The sequence below is a fragment of the Syngnathus acus genome, chromosome 2 (assembly GCF_901709675.1).
Source record: "Syngnathus acus chromosome 2, fSynAcu1.2, whole genome shotgun sequence".
Taxonomy (NCBI): Eukaryota; Metazoa; Chordata; class Actinopteri; order Syngnathiformes; family Syngnathidae; genus Syngnathus; species Syngnathus acus.
The window spans coordinates 12894320-12918910 of NC_051088.1; the positions used below are offsets into that span (position 1 = coordinate 12894320).

The 24591-nt window shown below is 42.6% G+C and overlaps 1 protein-coding gene across 12 annotated transcripts in view; it reads right to left on the reverse strand.

The window, feature by feature from the left end:
* Window positions 1-870: 870 nt before the first annotated feature.
* hspg2 (heparan sulfate proteoglycan 2) overlaps window positions 871-24591 on the reverse strand; it is a 62498-nt gene continuing 38777 nt past the window's right edge. For 3 of the 12 annotated variants that reach the window (XM_037246014.1, XM_037246011.1, XM_037246009.1), the window contains 53 exons: window positions 23849-24061; window positions 23700-23753; window positions 23244-23327; window positions 22600-22692; window positions 22427-22519; window positions 22104-22334; window positions 21912-22025; window positions 21707-21834; window positions 21249-21335; window positions 21025-21083; window positions 20631-20795; window positions 20427-20537; window positions 20235-20335; window positions 19904-20084; window positions 17721-17780; window positions 15883-16005; window positions 15650-15802; window positions 15380-15540; window positions 15085-15162; window positions 13837-13972; window positions 13608-13759; window positions 13331-13466; window positions 13122-13265; window positions 12913-13047; window positions 12357-12538; window positions 12089-12284; window positions 11812-11991; window positions 11405-11665; window positions 11113-11275; window positions 10674-10771; window positions 10330-10596; window positions 10101-10213; window positions 9674-9821; window positions 9473-9589; window positions 9349-9366; window positions 8289-8373; window positions 8056-8200; window positions 7877-7979; window positions 7698-7807; window positions 7521-7629; window positions 7347-7445; window positions 7032-7253; window positions 6539-6783; window positions 6276-6447; window positions 5781-5903; window positions 5489-5545; window positions 4609-4684; window positions 4443-4521; window positions 4187-4234; window positions 3892-3962; window positions 3728-3811; window positions 3477-3580; window positions 871-2922 (listed from right to left, as the gene is read on the reverse strand). In XM_037246014.1, the coding sequence (XP_037101909.1) occupies window positions 2750-2922; window positions 3477-3580; window positions 3728-3811; window positions 3892-3962; window positions 4187-4234; window positions 4443-4521; window positions 4609-4684; window positions 5489-5545; window positions 5781-5903; window positions 6276-6447; window positions 6539-6783; window positions 7032-7253; window positions 7347-7445; window positions 7521-7629; window positions 7698-7807; window positions 7877-7979; window positions 8056-8200; window positions 8289-8373; window positions 9349-9366; window positions 9473-9589; window positions 9674-9821; window positions 10101-10213; window positions 10330-10596; window positions 10674-10771; window positions 11113-11275; window positions 11405-11665; window positions 11812-11991; window positions 12089-12284; window positions 12357-12538; window positions 12913-13047; window positions 13122-13265; window positions 13331-13466; window positions 13608-13759; window positions 13837-13972; window positions 15085-15162; window positions 15380-15540; window positions 15650-15802; window positions 15883-16005; window positions 17721-17780; window positions 19904-20084; window positions 20235-20335; window positions 20427-20537; window positions 20631-20795; window positions 21025-21083; window positions 21249-21335; window positions 21707-21834; window positions 21912-22025; window positions 22104-22334; window positions 22427-22519; window positions 22600-22692; window positions 23244-23327; window positions 23700-23753; window positions 23849-24061 (6840 nt within the window). In that variant the 3' untranslated portion in view covers window positions 871-2749. Of the gene's footprint in view, window positions 2923-3476; window positions 3581-3727; window positions 3812-3891; window positions 3963-3983; window positions 4099-4143; window positions 4235-4442; window positions 4522-4608; window positions 4685-5488; window positions 5546-5780; window positions 5904-6275; window positions 6448-6538; window positions 6784-7031; window positions 7254-7346; window positions 7446-7520; window positions 7630-7697; window positions 7808-7876; window positions 7980-8055; window positions 8201-8288; window positions 8374-9348; window positions 9367-9472; window positions 9590-9673; window positions 9822-10100; window positions 10214-10329; window positions 10597-10673; window positions 10772-11112; window positions 11276-11404; window positions 11666-11811; window positions 11992-12088; window positions 12285-12356; window positions 12539-12912; window positions 13048-13121; window positions 13266-13330; window positions 13467-13607; window positions 13760-13836; window positions 13973-15084; window positions 15163-15379; window positions 15541-15649; window positions 15803-15882; window positions 16006-17720; window positions 17781-19903; window positions 20085-20234; window positions 20336-20426; window positions 20538-20630; window positions 20796-21024; window positions 21084-21248; window positions 21336-21706; window positions 21835-21911; window positions 22026-22103; window positions 22335-22426; window positions 22520-22599; window positions 22693-23243; window positions 23328-23699; window positions 23754-23848; window positions 24062-24591 lie in introns of those variants that run through there. The other 9 variants (XM_037246015.1, XM_037246017.1, XM_037246010.1 and 6 more) reach the window with 9 other exon arrangements.

Sequence of the window (24591 nt, forward strand, 5' to 3'; positions counted from 1 at the left end):
TCTTAATTTCCTATTGCTTTAGGATTATAATTGATCACAATATATCAGGTCACAAAGGCTTGAGGCACCACCCAGTATTCAGGTGTGCCAAAGAATGGTCTGGATATAATATGAACACAGTTGTGCTGCCTTAGTAGAGTTCTGTAAATTCTTTGTTGTGGAATGTAATAAAAACTACTTTCACAACACCTAAAATTTCATCACAGTTTGTTGCCTTGAAATTTCGAGTTCATCCAACTTTTTTTCTTTGAACATTATGGAAAAAACATTTGGCCACGCTCGATGCAGGCTACTGTACCATCATCATGCCGTACCATAAAAAGCCAGAATCATCCTCAATCAGCACAATAGCATTTCGAAGGATAGTCGGCAAGATTGTCATACTTGTGAGATGTTATCTGGGCTTAGAAAACAAAACCCCTCAAAAGCTTTGTCACTCTTATTGCCACGTGGTAACGATTTGTTGCCATGGATTTTGGTCCCTGTAATTCTCTTATGTAAGTGTTTCTTGATCATGATATTGTTATTGAAAATCTTTTCTCTTTTAAGTTGAGTTGTTATTCTTACGTATCATGTTGCACTAGAAGCAGCAAGCAGTCTGGCTTCCTTTTTGAAAGTTGATCCTACGGTTGTTCAATGTTTGTCACTATTAACAATGCAAGACAATGATGTGTGTAAAGAGTGAACTGAATTGGGTGTAACCTGCAATCTAACCCTGAATCACATTTCCTAATATGCTTGGGGATAATATTTCCACTGTCCCAGTATCACTGGCACTTGACCTACATCATGTGGGAGCAAATATGGGGTGTCGACAGAATCCGATCAAGGAAAAATACTGTAGCAAGTGACAAAATAAAGCCAATGATATTAGAAATAGCACATGAATTTCGTTTTTATTTAAGAAACAAAAAGGGTAGGGGAATACCACTTCAATACTGGGTCATTAGGTGTACTGCCTGTAAAATTTTATCAATTGAGCCAAGACATAAAATGTAAAAAAAAAAAAAAATTTAACCTTCAAGACTAAAAGTGCACCTTTCATAATGAGAGCAATCCAATGACGGGTTCAAAAACTAAACACATCTGGCTTGACAATGTTTTCATTTAGCAACAGTGTTCATATGAAAATCCAGTTTCAGAACTTAGCTTTAAAGCATCCTAAACTGGACCACAGCCTGGACTCCATCCCCATATCACATATTCACATTCAAAAAAGACATGGTGTCACTTTGTTGCAATTTTAAACCAAAGTGTAGCCTGATGTTAAAAAAGAACTTTTCTGAGAGGAAATTGGGAAACCTTGAAGGAGCGATACAAGCAAAAGGTGATAACCAGAGGAAGAAAAAAAAAACCAGTGCTCTAAAATTGCAGCGGGAAAGGAGGCAAAGAATAAATATAAATGAAGCAATGCTGTATGTTAGCATTGCTTCATTTATATTTATTCTTGTTCTCAGATAAACAATTGAAGCAAAAAAAAAAAAGAAAGAAAATTGTGCTGTGTTTATGAGGACCACAGCAACCCCAAAGAACAGGCTGACATTTGGTACTGAAGGGTCCACCTAAAAAAAATCACACATTTTACCCAAGCATCACGAAAACAAACATTTCAAGGCACCGCTGGGCTAACGAGCACTTCCTGTTGAGCTACCCGAGTGGCTTTCGAAACTACATAAAAAATATGAAACTCCATTTTTGAGATCTACTCAATCAAACAAGGCTGTGGTGCAAACACATACAATAATTTTGCTGTGAAATCAAAGAGCACACACTTGAGTAAATACAATCTAAGCCATTTTTGTTATTCTGAACAAAAAATATGTATGTCCATCCAAATTAGTCTTACCAGATTGCCAAATTGTGATGAAATGAACTGTGAAAAGGCACATGCAGCAGACTTCAGCTATCTTGTGTCAGGTAACTTTATTTTACTTGATGGTAGCCATCACCAAATATTGTTGAAGTAAAAAAAAAAAAAAATCAGAATTTGATTAACCTTTAAAAAAAATAATAAATGTAACCACATGACTATTGCATACACTGTATCCTAGTGTCTGGCATTATTTAGCACCAAGTCTTCTTTTTCTTGTAAAAAAAGAACTAAAACAGACCCCGAAACCACAAATGCTCCAAAGGTAATGGAAAAACGTGATCATTTTTTGTTGTTGTTGTCAATGACCTGAGTTGTGTACTTAAACTGCATGCGGCTGCGTGCTCCGAGCGTGTGCCCCCGTCCCCATAGCAAAACAAACGCACTCACGCCAAACACAAATGACAAAAGAAAGTCTTCGACATCATCAAGTCATAGTAGTATATTGGTGAAAACCTCTGGATAAGCGGTGTTAGACGCCAGAACAACTTCTAGGAAGTGCAGTTACGGTTAGTTTGCTAGTACCCCCCCCCCTCCCCACAATTATAATATATATTCATATGCATATAAATAAAATTCAGTGCTGTAAAAACCTCTTCAACTCCATAGGATCTGATTTCTCATGGCTAAAACTACTGCTCAAATTATGTAAACTGCATTCTTCCAAAATTAAAAAAAAAAAACAGAGGAAGAGGTTGTTAATGTTTTTTTCTGATTTGTTTTGGTTTCCACACCAAGATCTTGTCCTAACATCTGATTTTTGGTAGCAGCTAAGCACCAAGTTTGTGGAAGTGTCTCTTTGTACGAGTGCGTAAATAAAAATCACTCTACAGTCTGTGTACTGTATGTCAGTATTTGGGTCTTTGTGGTGTGTGCGGTCTATGACGTGCACGGCCGCACGTTGACACTGTGAGCTGCGTGGGTTTGCAGGTCGATGGTCCGGGCCTGCTCATCTTCTGGCCGGCCGTTGATCAGGGACAGGTTCCTCACGCACCCTGTCATTCCAGAGGAAAACTTCCCTGCTGTCATGGCTGCCATGTTTGGAGCTCCGCCTGTCACACAGACAATACACATACAGCCTTGAATGTCTGCTTTGAACCAATCGGCATGTGAAACATCACTTGTAGGAATTACGGTAAACTCTTGTGCAATTTATCTATTTATTTATTTATTCATTTATTTATTTATTATTATTGTGGGGATTTTGTTGTTTATTTAAGGATGTAATTACACTTTCGGCCACTTGGTATTGGCACAGAATTGTGCTTTGAAAGAAGCTAAACAAGAAAGTGTCAGGCTTATTTTTTACTGAAAAGATTAGAAGATAGGCCCACTTACTGCGGAAGTCAAAGGGGTAGCCATTTTACGTTGACATTGGTACTAATGAACTTTGATTATTTATTTGCTGAAAACACTGTTTTTCTATATGAAGTGTATTTGAGTGTGTTTGTATTCTTTTAAAGTGTATTTAAAAAAATAAGTGCCATGAATGCTATAGTAACACACTTAGGGAGTATTTAAATCTAGATTTATTCAATATTGTGGATTTTACTTATTGCGGTGGTGTGGTTTAGAACAAGCTCATTATGGAGGTCTGTCCACTCACCAAGGTAAAGAGGTCCTTTTGTATTGACCATGATGCTTCTTCCCTTTGACTGTCCATGGAGCGCAGCGTCTCCATCGATTTGGATGTAACCATCTTTTCCGGCCCTGCAATGGAAGGGAAACCAACATAACTTGTATCGTCCCCTTCTCACAGACTTGATTTGTTTGTAGTTCCATTTTTTATTTAGATTTATACATTTTGCTCAACGTTAGTTTGTTGTACATACTGATACCAAAAGAAATGGAATCTACCTGACTGCTTTGACTTTGTGCCATTCCCCGTTATTGATGGACTGCCGTGACATGATCTCTGCTTCTCCACTGCCCAACTGGTAACTGGAGATAAATAAAACATCTTTTAGACTTCAAGTCACAGCAACAGAATGAAGTATATTTACAGAACTGCAAGGCCGAACCTGAAAATAAGGTGTCCGTTGCGAATCCCAAGAGTGATAAAGTCCTTGCCTCTGCCGTGTTCCCCATGCTCCTGCAGGTCACATTGTTTAGTGTTTTAAGAGATGATGAAAACAAGTGGAGAACATTGAGAGTTTTTATCATAGCAACATTAACCTTTCATACAAAAATTCTATTCACGTCATCATCATTGGTGACATGCAAAGATGGCTGTAACCTTCCAAGCCACGTAGTGATGTGTACATATTAGTATGAAAACAGCCAATGTGTCGACTCATGCCAGATAAGAGTGGGTACCTTTTTACTAGCATGCATCTTTCGCAAATTGAGTGTGCCATTGGTTTCCTGAAGGAAATGAAGTGGAAGTTAGAGAAGCAACATGCATTTATACAGACATAGCATTCCCACAGATGAGCCAGTGAAAATGTTTGATAATCCGTGAGGAGAATGCAAAAAGCAGTGTGGTATTGCTGTTGACAAAGTGACAAAAATGGCACATTTAATGTTAAAAGAACTTCAGCCTTCTCAGAACCAGTCTTAGATCAGGACTTACGACTCCCTGCCACAGGATCAGACCCTCGGAGGAGAGTGTATTGATCTCCAATTCGATTGTCTCCGGCGTCTCAGGTGCGCTGAGGCATAAAAATATGTAAAGATAAATATGATGTTACGTTGAAAAAAAAAATGTGAGCGTAAAAAAGTTTACACAAACATATTACCGTCTTTGCAAAATGGACTTAGGAAGGGCAATGTATCCGCCGTTGTGAAAATGAGCTGCATACTGATGGGGAGAATCTACATGCCATGGGGAAAAAAAATTACTAATCAATACAGCAATCAAATAACATGCAAGCTTCTCATTTGCATTGTTTTGGCGCCCTCCAGTGGCAAATATTTGGAGACCTGTTGAGACAGGCTGGGTTAGACAGTGATGGAGAAGGATCACACTCGATTGAGCGGTAGAGAATACTTGTGACATTTACCACAACAAATCGTGAATAAATAAAATAAATTCATGAACAATGTGTCATGAGTTCCCTTTAAAAATGTACTCAACGTAACAGGCAGTATGAACAAAGTTGTCATCTGCATTGCATGATCAAATTCTATTTGCAAATAACAACAAAGATCTGCTGTGCATTCAGAGCAAAATGTCAAAGTCACATGACTTTTCATCTCCGACCACCAAGAATTGTGACTCCATGCAGAAAATAAAACACCCAGCACAGAGTACGTCATTCAAACAATAGTCAGTTGTTAATAGAATAGAAATGCAAACATGGAAAGCATTCAACATTTGGGTTTCAACGTTTTTTTTTAGTTGTCGTCAACAGGCAGAACAATGATGTGAGTGATCATCTGAGATGAACTGACATGACGAAAGGATGAATTAAGGGGAATTTTGTGAAATTGAAATAAAAACGCAGGTCCTTTTAGTGCTTAGTACCGATTCCCCCTTCCTCGCATTCCAAAGTGAGTCCCAGTTGGAGTACAGGCGCATGTTTGGTATGTGTCAAGAGGTTATGGGGCCCCTCGACCTCGGACGGGTCCCTGTTAGTCACGGTCAGATCAGTCAGACTCAATATTCACATACTGTACCATTAGCCTCGCTAGCTTCTGAATTCCACGCGGCCTCGGGGAAGCTGGAGATGCGGCCTGTGAGCGCAGGATATACATTGTATATACAGTACGTAAAACTTGAGAGGGGAGTGGCTCAGATAAATTGAATCTAATGGCGATAACTCCCAGAATTCTGTCCAAAACCAAGGAAAGCCACCGATGCGCCACACTGGTGAATGTGAATCATTATAAACCTGACACAAGTCTGAAACAATGACTGCGCTTCTGTTTTCAAAATGGCGGCAAAAGTACCAAATCATTCAACACTTACTTTCTTCACAGTTGAGGCCTGTGAATTCTGAGCGGCACACGCAGTGTCCGTTAACACAGTTGCCACCATTTTGGCACTCATAGTCCCGCTGGCACACGTCTTTCATGATCTCGCAACGCTCACCTGCAGAGTCACCCGACGAATAAAACATTTTGAGTATATCAATTAAAGCACTAGGAGTACCGCATTTTCTGCACTATAAGGCGCACCGGATTATAAGGCCCATTTTAAAACTTTGTCCAGATATAAGGTGCACCGGATTATAAGGTGCACCTTCAATGAACGGCCCATTTTAAAACTTTGTTCATATATAAGATATATACATTTGGCCCGCGGGCCGGACTTTGGACATGCTTGCTGTAGTGGCTCAATATTGGTCCATATATAAGGCGCACAGGATTATAAGGAGCACTGTCGGCTTTTGAGAAAATTTGAGGTTTTTAAGTGCGCCTTATAGTGCGGAAAATACGGTATGTAAATGATTTCAGCACGAACCTTCAAATCCATCCCTACAGAGGCACTGGTACTCATACTCGGCATTGGGCATACAGTGGCCTCCATTCAAACAAGGCCGCCGATCACATGGGCTCGTATCCACGCACTTGCGGATCGCTCGACTCTCGGTAAAGCTGTAGGACAGATCCAGCTTCTTGTTGTTGATGAAGACCTAAGCAGGAAGTAGGGTTTATTTGTGGTGACATGAATGCAGAAATTGATATAGTGCAGCGGCTCTCTGATTTGGTGTGGAGAGAGCTCACCTCTCCAACGCAGCCCTCAAACATTTGGCTGATATTTGCAGGCTTTGGCAGGATTTCCATGTTGGGGACACCTCCCAGGAACATTCGAGTGTGGATATTGAGGCCCTGGGCTTTCCCAGGAGAAATCTTCTTTTCCACTGGGCCATGGTCGACTCTGAGGTGACCGTCTCGCATGTTCCGCTCGGCCACAACTCTGTGCCATTGGCCCAAAGAGACTGGTTGTGGACTGCGAAGGATGGCCTGGCCTGAAAATCAAGATGGACACACCAACGTTCGAGTCATTCAAGCTGAGGAGATGTTGACACGATTAAGCTCTAATTCATAGAAACAGTTTTCAAATTGTACAATTTAACTAATATAAAACAATCTTAACATCATTATTTTTTGGGAAAATATATTCTATGAAGCTGCTTGTTTTCATTTATCTCTGAACAATGGAAAGCCTTTTTCAACCACCTCTATGGTTAAAGCATACGTTTCATATTGAGCATACCTGTGCCCAGTTCATATTTGAACTCGACATGTCCGTCCACCATAGAGATGGCCACAAAGTCCTCCACTTTCATCTTCTTCCCTCCACAGAAGAACATCAGACCATCTCGCTCAATGGGTTTGAATTCCAGTTCAACTCGCAGGTCATCGTGGACGTTGGTCAGCGGAGGATAGGAGATGTACGACTCTTCCCCGTCGAACAGCGGAGTGGCTACCAATTCGCCTTGGGAAGATGAGAGTGTCAATTTTGTTCTCTATTTCAAAAGACTACAAATATAAAAAGATCAAGCATTGACAGACGGACTTTTTGACTTACCATCCATGCATTTGTTTCCAAATTTGCCCAGGTGGCAGCGACAATCATAGCCCAGACCGCTTTGGCGATTAATGCAAGTGGCGTCTGGTCCACAGGCCTCTGCGAGACCCAAGTCACAAAAAGGCGTTGCGTACTCGAGTCATTAGCATCGGTCGCTTGCTTGTTAGCACGTACCTGAGTGGCAGTGAAGGGACGAGTGATGCTGGCAGTTGCTGCCAGTGAATCCCCGAGGACAGCTGCACGTATACAAGCTGGTGTCCGAGTCCTGGCACCTGCCTCCATTCTGAAGAGAAAAATGAAAACACTTAGCACAAGTGGTGGAAATTTCATGAAAGCTAGGCGGAAGCTGACCTGGCACGGGCGATTTTTGCAGGTGGGACAGTTGGTAACTCCGGTGGAACTGCGGTCCATATCCTTGAAGATGACCTCCTCACCTTGAATGACCAGCTGGCGAATGCAACCTGCACGTGTCCAAGTAATGGTGAACGTAAAAACCACACAGCTGTACCACACAGAGTTTCAATTCTTACCAACAAAACCAGTCTTGATGCCAGTAGTTTTGTCCAGAGCAGTGTAGTTGGGGTAACCGCCCACGTGCAACTCCTCATTCAAATCCAAGCCCTTGAACTTCCCCTGAGAAGAGGAAAAGAGCAGCTTTGAGACACAAATTACACATGTGGAATTTTAGCACTGATGCTAGCCGGGGTACCTGCGAGCTGCCATTGACCGGCTCGCCTCCGTCCACCACGATGTAGCCCAGGGTAAGGTTGCGATATATCTCGACTGTGTGAAATTCTCCCAGTTTGACCGGGTTGGGGTCGCGGATGGTGGCCATGCCCGAACCCACGTCAAACCTACGATGACACAAAGAATGCTCTTGCTGCTGCCACCGCCTCAATTTAAGCTATTAATCGTCAAGATAAATCCATTCCAAAAACTGACCTGAACTCTAAACGGCCACCGACGAGGCCGAGAGAAATGAAGTCGGCTCCTGTACTCCTCTTCTGACCGTTATAAAGGATCATACCTGTGTGTATGTAAAATAACATAAAAGAAGTCAAATATAATAATAAAGATGGATGAATATTTTAATTCAAACAGAAATTGCAAAGAAAGAACACGGGAAGGTGTGAAGGGCAACAAATCAACATTTATGTATACATAGTGGTCAGTTGACACTAATTTGAACTGAAATGTCAATATACATATTTAATGTTTTATTAAGGCTCTAATAAAAAGTAAATTATAAAATAAATACTTATATATCTATCAACAATTTATGTGAGTTGAAGTGAGTTTGTGAAAAGTGATATTAAATGTATTTCTTTTTTTCAACTACCGTAATTTTCGGACTATAAGTCGCGTTTTTTTTTCATAGTTTGGGTGGGGGGGCGACTTATACTCAGGAGCGACTTATATACATATATATGGGTTTTTTTCACTTTTTTGGGCATTTTATGGCTGGTGCGACTTATACTCCGGTGCGACTTATAGTCCGGAAATTACGGTATATAAAGCTTATTATAGTTCATTGATAAATAACATAAAGCTTTGTTGTAAACTAAATTAAAATGAAATAATTCATTGATACACGTGTCAGTGATCTTTGGAAACTAGATGGTAAAAGCAGCATGCTGTGGTGGAAGGAAAGTGGTCCATTCCTAAGCCAATCATTTTCACATGACGAGCGTGGTGTGCAGCTCCACATGCTGGGAACACATGCTTCCGGAAAAAACAGTAACTGAACCGTAAATGCCTGCTCCGAGCATTACTGATACAGATACACAATTTGAGTTCTGTATTTCAACTGAATATCAGTTTGCTGTTGGTTCCCTGATAAAACGTGCGACAATTATACACCTGAGTTTGATAGGCATGACAAGAACCAAGCACCATGCATTTGTATCACTCTCAGAGCAGCAAAACTAGCTTTGAGCTTAGCGGCAAGATGTGAAAGCTGGATGCTGCATCAGTTTCTGCAGATTCAAACACTGAGACTCACCGGCGTACAATATCAGACCTGATCAAGGAGGAGAGAGGGACCGAGATGTAATGACATTACACATTGGGTTATACGCTCAGTAACAATGTAAAAGCAGATTATGGATGTAACGCAACGTACTCACCATCAACATTATCGGGCCTAAAGTTGATTTTGATGTTGAAAGCCTTGTAGGCGTTTTTGATGGTGGGCAGGGTGAGATAGGACAGTGGCTCCTGGGCAAAGTACGGCATCACTCTTTCTGGAACAGGACGTCGTCTCACAGTTAGGCACAACCACGTTTAGCATCGTGCCGCCGTGTGACGTATAAACATCGCAAACTAACCATGAACATCCAGTTTGGTGAAGGCTTCTACTTTGCCTTGTTTGTTTGATGCTGTGCACACGTACGTCCCGGAATCGCTATGTGTGACCCGAGGAACTGTCAGCACGTTTACGTCCTGGAAGCACTTTGGGGGTAGCTCACCCTCGAGCTACAAGTGGAAGGCATAGACACACAAAAAAGGTCAATTGTAAAACCGGATGTCAAAGACAGTATCTGCTGAATGTAACCATTAAAGTAAATTGGAATAAAAATTTGTTACTTTTAACATCAAGTGATCAGTGACTTGTGACTAACGTCTTTAAAATCAACAAAAAATGTAAATAAAAGAAAAATGAAGAAAAAACACTAATAAAAGCAAGTAGCACTTCCACCTTTGACTCCAAGTACCTTAAGAAACAAAAAATGAAAGCTACTTGATCTTGCTCACCTTGGACCATTTGATTTCAGGTACAGGATATCCCGTTGCCACGCATGGCAGAACTGCATCTGACCCAACGGTCACCTCCTTCGTTTCAGGGAGTGCAGAAATTTGAGGAAGTGCTGTGAACCAAAACAAAGCAACAACAAAAAACAATGAGACCCTTCAGATAGGTTTTACTTTTCTGCCTTTAGCTCTGCCTTGCAACAAGTAACCAGACTAGCGATAATGTACTCACACTGGACATTGAGGACCACCTGGGACTGCACCGAGCCGACATCATTAGTGGCTGTGCAGCGATACTGTCCCGCGTCCGCCTCGGTCACCCGCTCGATCTTCAGCATGCCACCCATCACCACGATGTGGGTTGGCAGAGGCCCGCCCACTTTACTCCACTTGATGGTGGGCTCGGGGTCACCGACGGCGTGGCATTCAAACTCCACCGAGTTCCCAATCATGACAGTCTGCACTGAGGTGCGTACGTTGATCATCACCTTGGGCAGTGCTGCGGAAAAAAAGACAACACAATAAAAAACAAATATTCTTACAAAGTAGATTGATTCTTTTCTAAATGAATCCTACCTTGGACGGTCAGCCTGGCTGCGTCCTGAGCCTGACCATATATGCTGCTTGCTCTGCAGATGTAAACACCTTCATTGCTCTGCTCAATGTTTTCAATCCTGAAGAAGGGCATAAAGATAAGCTATGGCTCCTTTTCAACAGTCAACCTCAATATTTACCAAACTAAATTAGTGCATTTTATGTCCTAAGCTCATTTAATGGGTTAGGTTTAGCGATTTATTATTAACAGAAAATGTAAGAGTCACATAACGGAGAGAATGATCCAGTACTGAATGTTAATATAAATAATTGTAAATAAAATTGAGCGCATACAATAAGTCAAGCTATTTAAAAACATTGGGGAACAAATGTGCTTGATTTGGTAGAAATTGCCAAATATGTCTCTGAAGTTGTGTGCTAATAAGGAGTCGCATATCTTGCTATCTGCGATGTGTGTTACCTGAGCACGCCGTCCTTGACGTGGTGGTTTGGGGGAAGGCCACCTCCTTCTTTCAGCCACTCAATTGTAGTTTCCACCCCACCAGCTGCTGAACATGTGAACTCCACAGCGCTGCCCTGGGCCTTCACCTCCACTTGTGGTGCCACACGCACTGCCAATGGCGCTACAAGGAATGGAGTAGTGTTATGTTGCTAGAAATGTGCAAATGATGCAAATATTTTCGTCAGCTTTTTATGGTTGAAGCGTTGTTTTTTAAAATACCCTTTGGAGGAGAGAGGAAGTTCTAACTTACATCTGACTGCAACTTTAGCCACAACTTCACTGTGGCCAACTCTGTTGCTGGCTACACACTTGTAGCTCCCAGCATCTTCTGCTGTGGCCAGATTGATTTGGAGATCGCCGTCGCTGACCTGAGCCCTGGAGGGTAAGGCACCATCCACCTTGGACCAAATGTAGGTCAGTGGCGGAGTTCCGTGAGCTAGGCACTGCAACCTGATCACCTCCCCAACACGCACTGCCACATCATCAGGCACAGAAGTAGCATACGGAGAGGCTGGGGAAAAAGTTTAGCATGAGTTTAAAGTGGCTTACTTTAACTGGATCTCACATCATGTTGCTAGTCAATTTAAACTGAAAAACAAGACACCATCCATAAATTTGAATCCAAACATGAACGGAAATGAAAACATTGTTTCTTACTTTCGACTTCCAATGTAACGGTTACTTCAGTCGTGCCCATGTTGTTTACAGCACTGCAGATGTATTCCCCAGAATCTTGGCGCCCCACGTTGGGCAGCACGAGATTGTTGTCCACCACCTTATGTCTCCAAGGTAGAGATGACCGTAATTTGGACCATGTGATAGTTGGGGCAGGGAAACCTTGGTGGGTGGAAAGTATTGTATTAATTTAGAGTTAATGTCTTTATTCCTGTGCTTAATTTGAAGTGACACAACACAGGACAGATTGTTTGTTTACCATGGGCTTCACAGCGTAGGGTTGCTGTTTGACCTTCCACCACAATCATGAGTGGCTCGGGAACGATGATTCGGGGCACTGAGGGCAATTGAGTGCCTCCCTGAACAATGACTTCCACCCTAGTCTCGGTGCTATCGTCGTTGTTGCGTGCTATGCACACGTACGTGCCACTGTCTTCTGGACGGGCCACAAGTATCTGAGCCGCAGGAAAGACAAATATAAGGTCATTTTTACGGTTTAGGTGGTGATCAGGTAACAGAGACAATACCTGCATGACTGTATTGGACTCTGCAGGAGCGGGACTGCTCAACTTGATCTTACGGTTGTTGTCCAACCTGTGCCATGTGACAGAAGGGCGGGGCTCTCCTGAAGCCTGGCAATCCAGGTTGATGGGTTCACCCACCCTGATGCGCACTGGCCCAACAGGGGTGACAATGGCCACGGGGGGCTCTGATTGGACAAACAAGCAAAGTCTTACAATGAGACTTACAGTGAGATAGAAGACTCGGGACTGTGCAAAATTATGGACAGATGGGCATGATGAAATTACATTTTGTGGAATTTTATTGTTCTCACTGATAAATGTAGCAGAATTGGAAGATGTAAACACATGGAAGGCCATAATAGAATACATTTGGTGTGGACAAATTTTCAGCCAAGTACTTTTGGACTAATTCTTTAACTTCATATGCAAACTTTACTTGAGGGGGGGAAAAAAGTACATTAAAGTTACTTTTCCTGATGAATTGTAATTGATTAACATGCCCGTGCTGATTAAGAAACGTTATGGAGAAAATATCAAAAAGGATAAGACATTAGCTTACCTTTTACGATCAAGGACACGATAGTGTGGGTGATGCCAAACGGGTTGCTGGCCACACAGCGGTAAGCACCATGATTCATAGGTTTTGCATTTGCTATGGTAATCACAGAACCATCAGGACTAACTCTGACATTGTCTGTGGGGAAGAGGCGCAAATTAAAACCCGCTGTACCTTTTGAAACACACCGACAGAGATATTTTGGTCATTACCTGGCAGTGGTTGGTTGGCAGACAGTTTCCACTCCATTCTAACAGGTTGAGCCCCGCTGTACACTTTGCACCTGAAGCTAGCCGATTCACCAACGCGCACTGCCGCCGTGTGAGGCTCAATGGCAATGATTGGACTTTGAAGACCTATAAAAAGAAAGGAGACTTGCACACATTTGCCTTCACGTAGGTAAGACGTCAAGTTAACTTACGTGAGGATGATGACGTGACCGACACGGAGACAGTGGCCCGGTGGATTTGAGATCCCGGAGTGCTCTGCACTTGACAGATGTACTCTCCCGAGTCCTCTGAGGTCGCTGACAGGATACGAAGCTGACTGCCAACAACCTGTGTGCAGAAGATGCAGTTATAATCATAATTGATAGAAAAAAAATCTATATAATGATAATAAATACTACTACATTTTTCTGAACAAACCAGTGGATTTATCGGGCAAACATGGACGTAAAGTCACAGTTAAAAATCTACCTGGTGATTGGACGATAGGCTCCCACCCGCTCTCGTCCAAGTTACTCGGGGAGGAGGATTTCCAGAGACGATACAATTGAGGTACACGTTGTGACCTTCATGGACGTCCGCTTCTGACGGCTGGATTCTAACAATTGAGGAACTTTGACCCACTGCATGAGCACAAACATACTCAGTGAAGTAGCCCACTGCCAATCAACCGCAAAATCGGAATGACAGACTATCTCACCTTTGAGCACCGAAACTTTAATGGGTGCACTGTTCGAGCCGACGCTGTTGCTGCCCACACACATGTACGTGCCTGAATCCGATACTTTTACATTTGGAATAAGCAGCGTACCGATATCCGTGCGGTCCGTGCTGGCCTAGAGTCGACATACCAAGAAGTGAGAATATTAAAATGACAAGTCACACATACTTTCTCATCATTTGATACCACAGCAGCCAGCTGATGATGCACAAACTAAGCACTAGCGGCTTACCTGGATTGAGTCCTTTGAAACAAGCACAAATATGACATTGTGACATCACTAGCTAATGAAACACAAATGCACTACTACGTGTAGGCTGGAACAGATTCTGCTACAGAGGCTCGTGCCTAATTTCTACGACACACAAATGATTGTATTAAAGGATGACTACATTGGGGCTGTTAGAACAGACTATGACACAAGATGGTCCGATTAAGGACTCTAGAAGGCCAAAGCTCACCTAGCTTGGAAAACGTATTTTTGTAAAAACTGTTTCGCCTCAAGGCTAAAAATGACATTTTATTAAAATTCCTGAAAGGAGAAGGGATGAGGAGGTGGTGGGAGGGGCAGGAGGGGATCAAGGAAGGCATTTCCGCATCTGGGGGCTATTGGGGCATAGACAAAGCTGCTTAGCTGCAGCCTGTCTGAACGTAAGCCGGGCTAAAGCGAGCAGCAGCTGAGGCGGGCCCTCGCGAGGCATGTATGTGAACACACTGATGGGTTGACAAAGGCAGCCGTTTGCCAGAATATACAGAATTTCTGGTTGGTTGCACGGCAGAGTCTGGCTTCGCCTGGGAACGGCCGAAGCGAAGGAGTGGCACAACTAAACAGGCCCGAGAGGTTCGCTGTACCCAGGAGCGACCAATGAAGAAATATTTTGCGGCACAAAATATGCGTAAAATGCTTCCGGAGTTCACTGTATGTTTTGGACTGTTTCTAGATGATGGTGAGAGGAGGACGGTACAAAACGAAGGACAGTGGATCAGCAACAGGAGACAAAAACATGCTACATGCAAGTACATTAAGAAGCCAATTGGATCCAGCAAGTTGGTTTGAATGTTTTTGGCATCAACTCTAAAAGACAGTGCTTGGGGAAATTAATGGTTCCTACAAAGTGTGAATCAAGGACATATTGGATCATGCACTTGGTTAACAATGTGTGAAGTAGAGGACAATGGATTTGATCTACGGACTAGGACGGACAGACAATGGACAGATGGACAGACCTGAAGCTCCTCAACACGTCTGTGTAACACATCGACACTGTTGCTTTTAAACTGTTGGAAACCGTGAGAAGGAACGGCCTGAGCAAACGTCAGAACAAGGGGAGGTACCAAAAAACAAAAAGGGTTGGGGGTGGGAGAGGACACAAACACAGGGAGGAAAAAAAATAGAGGTAAATGGTCAAAATGCAGAAACGGTCACGATAAGATTTCAATTGGAATCTCCTGTGCAAGAAAAGGTCAATCATGTTAGCATCAATTTACTTTAGCATCGTCAGTCATCATGGTGGCATCTCACCTGGGGTGGGATTTGTCCTCCATTTTTAAGCCAGGTAAGTTTTGCAGTTGGTGATCCTGATGCACGACAGTACAACCTCAACGTATCCCCTTCATGAGCGTCAATATTTTGGGGGCTGACTTGGACTTGCGGCACTGTGCCAAGACCATTCGGGTTTGACCCTTAAAAGCAAACAACCAAGCAAAACAAATTCCACTGAAATAAGACGAAAAAACTTTGGCCCAAACTTTCTGTAGTGAGAGCACACTAATGAAGATACTGAGAACATACTTCTGACAAAGAGGGAAACCCGTGCTGTGTGCTCGCCGTGGGTGTTCAGAGCTTTGCAGGAGTACTCCCCCTCATCTGCCAGCTCCACTGCTGCGAAAGTCAACAAGTTTCCTCTAATTACTGCCCTGGGACTCATTCTGTTCCCAGGACCCCCTGTAAAAAAAATAAAAATCACAATTACATCCTGTCACTACACCAGTGGGAAGACAACCATTCTACTTGTGGTCACATACCGATCCATTCGAGGGCAGGATTTGGGTTGCCAGTTACTGTACAGCGAAACTCGGCCCTCTGACCTTGCTGGACGGTCAGTGTGGAAGGACTGATGGTAGCCACAGGCTGGGTCGCCTCCGCAGCTACAAAAGACAAGACAAAAGACAGTCAGAAGGACAAACCGAAGGAATCTGTGATGGAGTGCCGCGTAGGCAGTCTTGAGCTGCAGAGTTGATGAAGGAGAAGGAAAGTGGCACGAAGCCACTGGTGTGGCCTCGGAGCATATTGCTGCCCGTAGGAGTTTGGCAGGCTGCGATCCTGTAAGCCGCCAAAGCAAAAGAAAGGCTTCTTTCAGCACGACTGCAGCTGAAAAGCTGTTGAAACTACGACACTCTGATCTTAAAGACATCAAAAGTTGGGTGAGACTCCATTACACCGATGGGAATGAAAACGGATGACCTAAACAGCTTGGATTTTGAGAAGATACTTCATAGATACTTAATTTCCCCAAAGTATCCCCTTTTTTCATTGTGTTTAGGTGTGGTAAATCTAAATCACAGTCATTAATCTACACTGCCTCTTAAAAAGATGAGTGAATAAATCACCTTTGGTTGGTTTCAACCAAAATAAAAATAAAAAGAGGGCAAATAACCTAGGTTTTGCATTTTATGTTATTCTAGATAAATGAGTGAGCCAAGTTCGACTACATAACTCGAGAAATCATCTAACCAATTCAATATGCCCTTTTTTCTGTTTTGGTTGAATATATATTAAACACAAAGTATAATATTTGATTTCCATGTAACCTGTTCACAAATAGGCTACATGGTACATTTAACTTAGTGATGCAAAAATGAAGCTTCAAATTTGTTTCATGAACCAGTTGCTGTATTTTTTACACCTGTAGATGGCACTCTGTTTAACATTTGGTTGAAAGTACACCAACTTGCCATTTCTTAAACCCATTTAAACCAACATTGCTAATGAGGAGTAAAAGAAAAAAAAAGTGGTTCATGAAGCAAATTTGAAGATTCATGTTCCCATCACTAATTTAACAACAGTATACAAAGAGGCTGTAATGGGATGTATTAAGCACAGTATGATGTTTGAAGCCCAGATGAAATCAGTTTCCCAGCTCAGCAAGTTTCTTAACAGGACGAAGGAAAGAGGAAAAAAAGAGAAAATAAAAAGAGACATCTCCGAGGTCTGAATGTGGAGACACTGCTTCTCTTAAAAGTTATTCAATTTGTTGGCGGACCCTTGGAACAAACTTGGACATTGGAATTCAACATAAAGCAATTTTACAAATTGCAAAACTTATCAAAACTACCAAAGGGGAAAAGTATGAGTCAAATGCTTAATAGACATTCTTTTGTTTTTATTTTATTAGTATCAACAATTAGTATTTCATTTTGTACATATATGATGTTGATGGTATGATGGCAAAGACTTCCATCATCTAATCGGGATCATTTATTTGAGCTTCCTGGAATGGATCGTTTGTTCCAAGTGTCCACTATAGTCTTACATATGCCTTGGCTATGTTTGCATTACTTTCAAATATTTTTTTTAGCTTACCAGTAAAGCCTTGCTTGCTAATTGAAAGTGCTCTCAACATTCATGAGGAGTTGTCTATAAGGCTGGATGTATCATTTTCCCTGCAGTAACAAGAGCCCCATAAACCAAAAGGAGAGAGCCAGTAATGCTCATGTACAATCCAGAACATGTGATGGACTAAAACTCAGAGCGCAGGTGATTGTACATGGGCCCTACCAGGCTAAAAGTCAACCTCTGAAAGATGAGCGCATGCAGATGCAGAGAGAAGCGAGAGGCAAGTGTTCTTCCGAAGTAGACTTACGCTTTCTGTGTCCTTCAAACATTTCATAGGCTGTGTAAAACATCTGTGTCTGTGAGGCCTCTAGAGATGGGGGAGGGAAAGGGAAGAGGGGTGGGACAGGTAAACTGATTGGTCAGTCCTTGGGGTCGTTGATCGCCCGTCTCTTCTTGAGACTTTCGTCAATGTGAGGCCAAACATGAAAATAATTGAACTCAACTGCGTCTTTGGGTCTTTGAAAAGCGCTATACAAATTGAATGTATTATTATTATTAACTGACATTATCCTGACAGGAAAGAGTCAGGTAGATTTTCGGAGTAAAAATAGGAAATATGCATTCAAAAAGAAAATAGGAGTCTTACTTACTGTAGCTATAAATGCATGATTGTGGGTGACCAATGATTTATGCAACCGTATATGCGTACGTGTGTTTCAAGGTCCCATTTGAATTTTGTTGTTTTTTACTCATACTCGCATACAATCAAATTGAAAACTTACCTCTGACGTTTATCAAGATTTGGAGCCAACTGTGTGTTAATGCAAATTGGATCTGCCTTATCTCACAACAAAGAGGCCAATGGGTTCAATTTGTAAAATAAAATGGAATACAATAACAAATAAGACTGACAATAGAAGACAAAACGGCGGACGTGGTTCAGGCGGTCGAGCGGGTCGTCCAGTAACCGAAGGGTTCGAATCCCGCTCTGTCGGCAGCCACGCCTCCGGCAGCTCCGGCTACTTACGTGCTTTACCACCACCAGTGTGAATGTGTGAGCGCATGAATAATGTATCCACTGTGAAGCATATTTTAGTGTCTAGAAAAGCACTGTATGAATCTATTAATATTAAAACCCTTTCTCACAATGCTTCTAAAGTCAAGACACACAAAAATACAATTACTGAGCAAGACAATGAGATGAATATGCAGGTACGTGACATGCAGGTTAGTAGCAACAAGCCATTTGACACATAAAAAGAAACATTGTTACATTACAGCTGTTAAAAACATACAGCTTGTGGTAATTTTTTTTTATTTCTGTTCAAAATAACAGGAGCTCTGTTCTTATCATTATTTGAATCCATATTCTATTTTCCACCAAATAGTTCACAGTCACGATAATTATTACAAATTTAAACACAAATGACTTAGAATGTGGACGTTACATGTGACATATTTTTTTTAAACGAATATTAAAAACATGTTCATACAAGCAACTTTGGGTATATTTGCAAATGGTATGACATAGACAAAGCACCAGGGAGCATGAACAAACAAAAAGCGATGCAATTAAATGTTTATGGGCTAAAATAAAGCCTATGAATACTTGTTTATAAATCTCTCTTAAAATGCTACACATGACGTGTAGTTAGTTACATTTGCCACAAAATAAAAATTTCTTGAAAAATTTCAGTCAAATACGTGCCAACAACCTTGCAGATTATAACACCATAATTGTTCTAATGGTTCTTCTTAAAATCGGAAATAACTGAATAATGTGCCATAAATGTGACTCGTGCCGCTATTCAGGAAACACTGGGTATTACATCATAAAACGTCACACAAGTTTTGCCAACTGGATGGCAGACAGCACCATTTGGGTCACAGGCAACCATGACCTGGATTATTTCATTCATGAAGGAATACTGGACGTCTTTGGGTTGCTCCTTAAAAAAGTCCTCTTTGATTGTCTGAGTCACTAAAGCACTTGTCGGGTATCCACATTCCTCCTCACCATTACACTACGCAGCTCTGGCAGGTAGGACACCCAGGAGCCCAAAGTTAAAGGATTCAACACCAAGCTAGTAGAATCTCAAGCCAAAGGAGTCATCCATAAGAAAATAAACCACCACCGATTTGATCCAAGCCATATGAAAAAGTTGTCATTTTATAACCCACAAGCTGTATCTCTGCAGATAGAGCAGGAAATTCCTTGAATCAGACAAAGTTGCACCAGCAAGAATAAAAAAAAAAAAGAGAGATGGACCGGCAAATGTAATTAAAAGTGTTAAGAGCAAAAGGCAAAACTATTGGAAGTTAGCGCTAATGATGTTGTTAGCCAGTAGCCAGCCCAAAGTGTTCACAGAGCACAAAAAGCGGGGAAGCATGCGCCATTTCAAGCTGAATCAAATAGAAAGGATGGCGGGGGATGGGGAATCAGAGCTGGTTGGATGGTGGAGGATGCTAACGGTGCCAAGGATCACAAACCTGGCACATAGAGGACGGCATTGCCCTCGTCCATAGCGTACATGTTGGAGCCGGTGCACACGTACACGCCGGCGTCCTCTGGCTGGATGTTCTGGATGGTCAGGATGCCATTGAAGTCCATTGCCCGGTTGGGAAGCTTCCCGTTACCCAGCCGGGTCCAGACCAGCGTGTAGGCCGGCGACTGCAAATAAACGCAACACTTAAAGGCACTTGCAATGGCAAAAGAATGGTAAATACATACATAAATAAAATCACATGGCATTGCATTACTCAGATATTAATAATCTCCAAAAGCGAGTGGTGAGTTTAACAAATGACTGATCGTTATTACCTTGCTCTTTGCTGTACAGATGAAGTTTACAGTCGCTCCCACCCTGATTGTTTGAGCTTTGGGTTCCTCAACTGTCACTTCAATGGCTTTGGTTGGAACACCTGAAAATTTTTGACCGAGGTACATGTTGATCAACACGTCTTATACCACACAGGAAGCCTCTCATGGCAGCACGAAACATACGATACACACCTGTGACGATAATTTCAGCACGGCTCCTGTTTGTGTTGCGTTGGTCGCGGCAGGTACAGATGTAAACACCGGCATCACTTGGCTGGACATTGGAGAAGTACAACTCTGCTCCTGCATACAGATGACAAATATCAATGATAGTCTCTATGAGAGCGTTGTTGATTCATAAATATCTCAATCTCATACAAGTTCAACGTGTTGTACCTTGTCTGAGTCGGTCAGCCCTGCTTGAGATGGGCTGCCCGTCCTCTCTGGACCAGTAGAAGTAGTGTGGAGAAGAAACGGACACCTGACACCGCAACGTGACTGAGCCACCCAGGGACGTCCGAATCCTGTCTGGATACACCTTCACCACCAATGAGGCTGCATCTGCAGAGAGGCCAAAGCAAACATTTGAGGAATATCCTCAGAGAACAGGAAAGACTACAACAATAATTAAACTGTCCATAAATATCTCACTGACAAGATTCCATGAAAAGCTAAGCATCGTCATCTACCGTGTTCAAGTCTTAAATGGAATCAGATTGAATATAGTATTGTGCCTGGTGTGTGTGTGTATTGCATCTTTGTCATCATTTCTCCTTTTTTATCATCTTACCATCACGTGGACGACACTTCTGTCTCTCCTGTGGGCTGCCGACATAACCAGGAGCACAACTGTTGAGAAAATGAGTGACAATTTATCATTTAACAAGAGAACACAAGTACTACGTTCAACGCCACGGAAAATCCAGTTTGAATCTGCAAAGGTTCAATCGAGTACAATGGACACTTCTTGGTTGTTAAAGAACATGTTGGTGGTGTTGGAGAAAAAAAACTTACCGCTCACAGTACTGGCCTGTGTAGCCAGGCTGACAGGCAGTACACTGGTAGCCTCCATTTCCTAGGCTCTCGCAGGTAGGAGAGAACCTTTCAAAAAAGAAACTAGAATATAATCCACTTTGTTGTGGTAGATGTTCAATGATTAATGCATTAATTGTCAACTAATCGAGTATCATATTAAATCGATAATTATTTTGGATAATCGACTAATAGCGCCTGATTTTTCTGTGAGTGGGTGAGCTCATTTGTGCCAATGTGTGTAACAGAACCAAATTTGGATTTTCTAAAGGAGTCACGCAGATAGGAGGAAGAGGGTAGGATTTGGTTTCAAAGTGTAGGAAAGTCCGAATTTCACAAGTAGCTTGAATTTGCTGTCGACATGAACATGTGAGCAGTACAAGATTCAAACTATAAATAGAAGAGGAATGTGCAGTCCGGGCTTCTATGCCAGAACTCACTGGTTGTCCGGGTCAGTGTGAGGGCAGGCACAGGGCTGGCAGTCCTCCGGTGTGCCAACAGTGGGGTCACCGAAGAAGCCGGATGCACACTGTTCACAGAGCTCACCCTGAGTGTGGTGCTGGCAGTTCTGGAAGGAACAAATATTTTGTGATGCGTGTCCATCACACCTCCTGAGACACATTTTGGAAAATTTCTGTTTCCTACTGTGCAGATGCCAGTCTCGGGGTGGCAGGAGTCTGAGTGGCCGTTGCACTCGCACAGCTCACAGTGACCCAGGTATAAGCCTCCACCGGTGCGAGTGTATCCGGGCGCACAATCCTGAAATATAGATTTCGATAATGGAGCACTCAAACAAAGTCGGCACCTTGGTCAGGGGACTTGAAGTGAAAAACTTACCTGGCAGGAAAGACCTTGGTATCCAGGTGGGCAGCGGCACTGCTCCACCTCCAGGGCCTGTGCCAGGCCGCTGTAGTTAGGCACAGCCACTTCCATGCTGACGTCGGAGATACTGGACGAGCGCATCTCGGTGTAGTAGGACGCTCGGATCAGGATGTCATCCAGGTCAGCCAGAACCATCAACAAGTGCTCTCGTGTGGCAGGCATGCCATCAGGGCGACGCCAGTGCTCCTGGAAATGACAAACATTCCAAAATGGAAACGTGGATATATTAGTAACTCCACTTTCGGGACATCTTCTCATCTGTTTTCTCTTTTTCTTACCTCGGTGAAGACAACCTCAAATTGTTGAGTCTCTCTACTGCCATGCTGCCTTCTCTGCCACTGTTGTCGGGCCACCAGAGTAATGTCATTCCCCTTTTGGAACAACACAAGAAGGTGTGAGAAAAGCTACATATGGCCAAACTTTGCATCCAATTAAGAAGAGGCACACTCACAATAATCTGTATATCGGCATCTTCAAGTAGAGTTCCTCTTGGACCGGCTACGTAGGAGATTGTGTATTTCAGTTTGCCACCATATGAGCCCACCTTAAATGAACAGGAATGAACACATTTTCAGAAAAAAGACGACAACAAAAAACCTCCACCAGATCGCTAAATAAGTCAGACTTTTGAGTTATGTTGGTAATACCATTCATGAAATCATCAAAAACAATTTGGGTAAATAACAACATTAAAGTTGTATTATTATTATTTTATTTAACTTTTTTTATTATTATTTTTTTCTTCACAAAAACAATTGTAGGGCTGAATATCAACCTGGAAATAAGGCTTCTGTGAAACAGGAAAAATACTGACAAGAAATCTTTTTTTTTTTAATTTTTTTTTATATGAGTCGAGAGCTCCCAAATCAGGAATAAAATTGTTAAAACCATTTCCCCTAACTGAGGAAGAATATTGGCGATGATGTGAAAAGGAACTCTCAACAATGAGGAAAAAAAAATTCTAACAGTGGATGCTTATGGGAAAACCAGATGACTGGGATAAAGCAAAGGGCAAAGGGATTGTGGGATGGGGGTCAAAGGGTGCTGGGAAGCCTGCAGCTGGGGGATTTGTCCCAAACTTTTCAGATACAGTACCTTATCCCCTGTGAACTGTGTGGGGAGCTGCCAGTAGAGCACATTGTCCTGGTGCAAGCTGAAACCTTTGTAGACCAGAGAGTACTGGGAGGCAAGAGGTGAGGGAAGCAAAGGAAAATGAGCCAGAGAAATGGAGAGAGGCTAGCAAGAAAATAGGAACCCTAGGAGGAGGAATGCAGAGCATACAGTTCAAGTCTTGCGAAGTACCTGCTCCGGGGCGATAATAAATCACCCATTGTGCCGCTGTCTGACAATAACAGCTTAAGGCATCTGAGGCTGGTTTTAAACAGACGTCAGGACAGACGACAGTGGAACCAAAACGGTTCTAAGTGCTGATTCATGATAGCACAAAGACCAAAGTTACAGTAGTTCATCTATTCCTGATTCTATTCATCTGGAAATCGGTATCTGGTCCTGAATTTTTGCTCATGGGTTAGTTAAGCTGCTGTCCTGTACCTTGCTGCCTGCTCCAGAAGCACGAGCGGCCGTCCTGCTCACTGTATTCTCGGTCTGTTGATAGACAGCAAAAACCGAGACCGAAAAGAAAAGGAGCTAGGTGATGTGGAAGCGGAGGAACTAACAAAGTCATCTCTGGCAGAGAGTACCTGCAGATGAGGCAATTGGCCTGGAGAGTACGATCGGGGTCTGGCTCGTCTAACTGAAGAGGAGATGCCAGACGGACGAGGAGGTAAACTCAGGTTACGCAAAGAGGAAGAGGAGGAAGATGATGTCGGAACACGCAAGGAGAGTGGAAATTGTTGAAGGGAAAAGTTTGAGAGGAGTGCCCAGACCTCATCGTCCAGCTGTCTGAGGTCACCCTGAGGGCGCATAGCCAAAGAATCCGTAACCACGCGAACACTTTAGAGTTAGCAGACCATATATAACATGACGGCAAATAATAGTCATGCTTCATCATGCATTAAAGACAGTGTGAGAGTACACTGCACACACAAATGAATCAAACTCCAGTCAGCTCTCAATCCAACAATTACTGTTTTTATCTGTGGTCCCAATAATGTTTCCGTTTCTTTGAAGTCCTGTTGCAAGTCTGGACCCGTGATCTAGCCACATTAAAGACGGAGCTCACAAAAGACTTCCCGTTAGAAGTTCTAATCCAGATCTTCATCACCACTGCTATTCAAGGGTCAATTTTCGATCAATGTTCAAGCTGCCATGCTATTGGTACATTTTCCTCTGTCGATTTAATGGATTTTCCTCACTCCTAATCTGTTATTGAATGCATGCAGATGCACACTTGTCAATTTACTGTATGTAAGGCAAGTTAGGCTAATTTGTGTATCAATGGTGTAAAGATGAGTTCGTGTCCTTTGTGATCTTTTTATGTTTT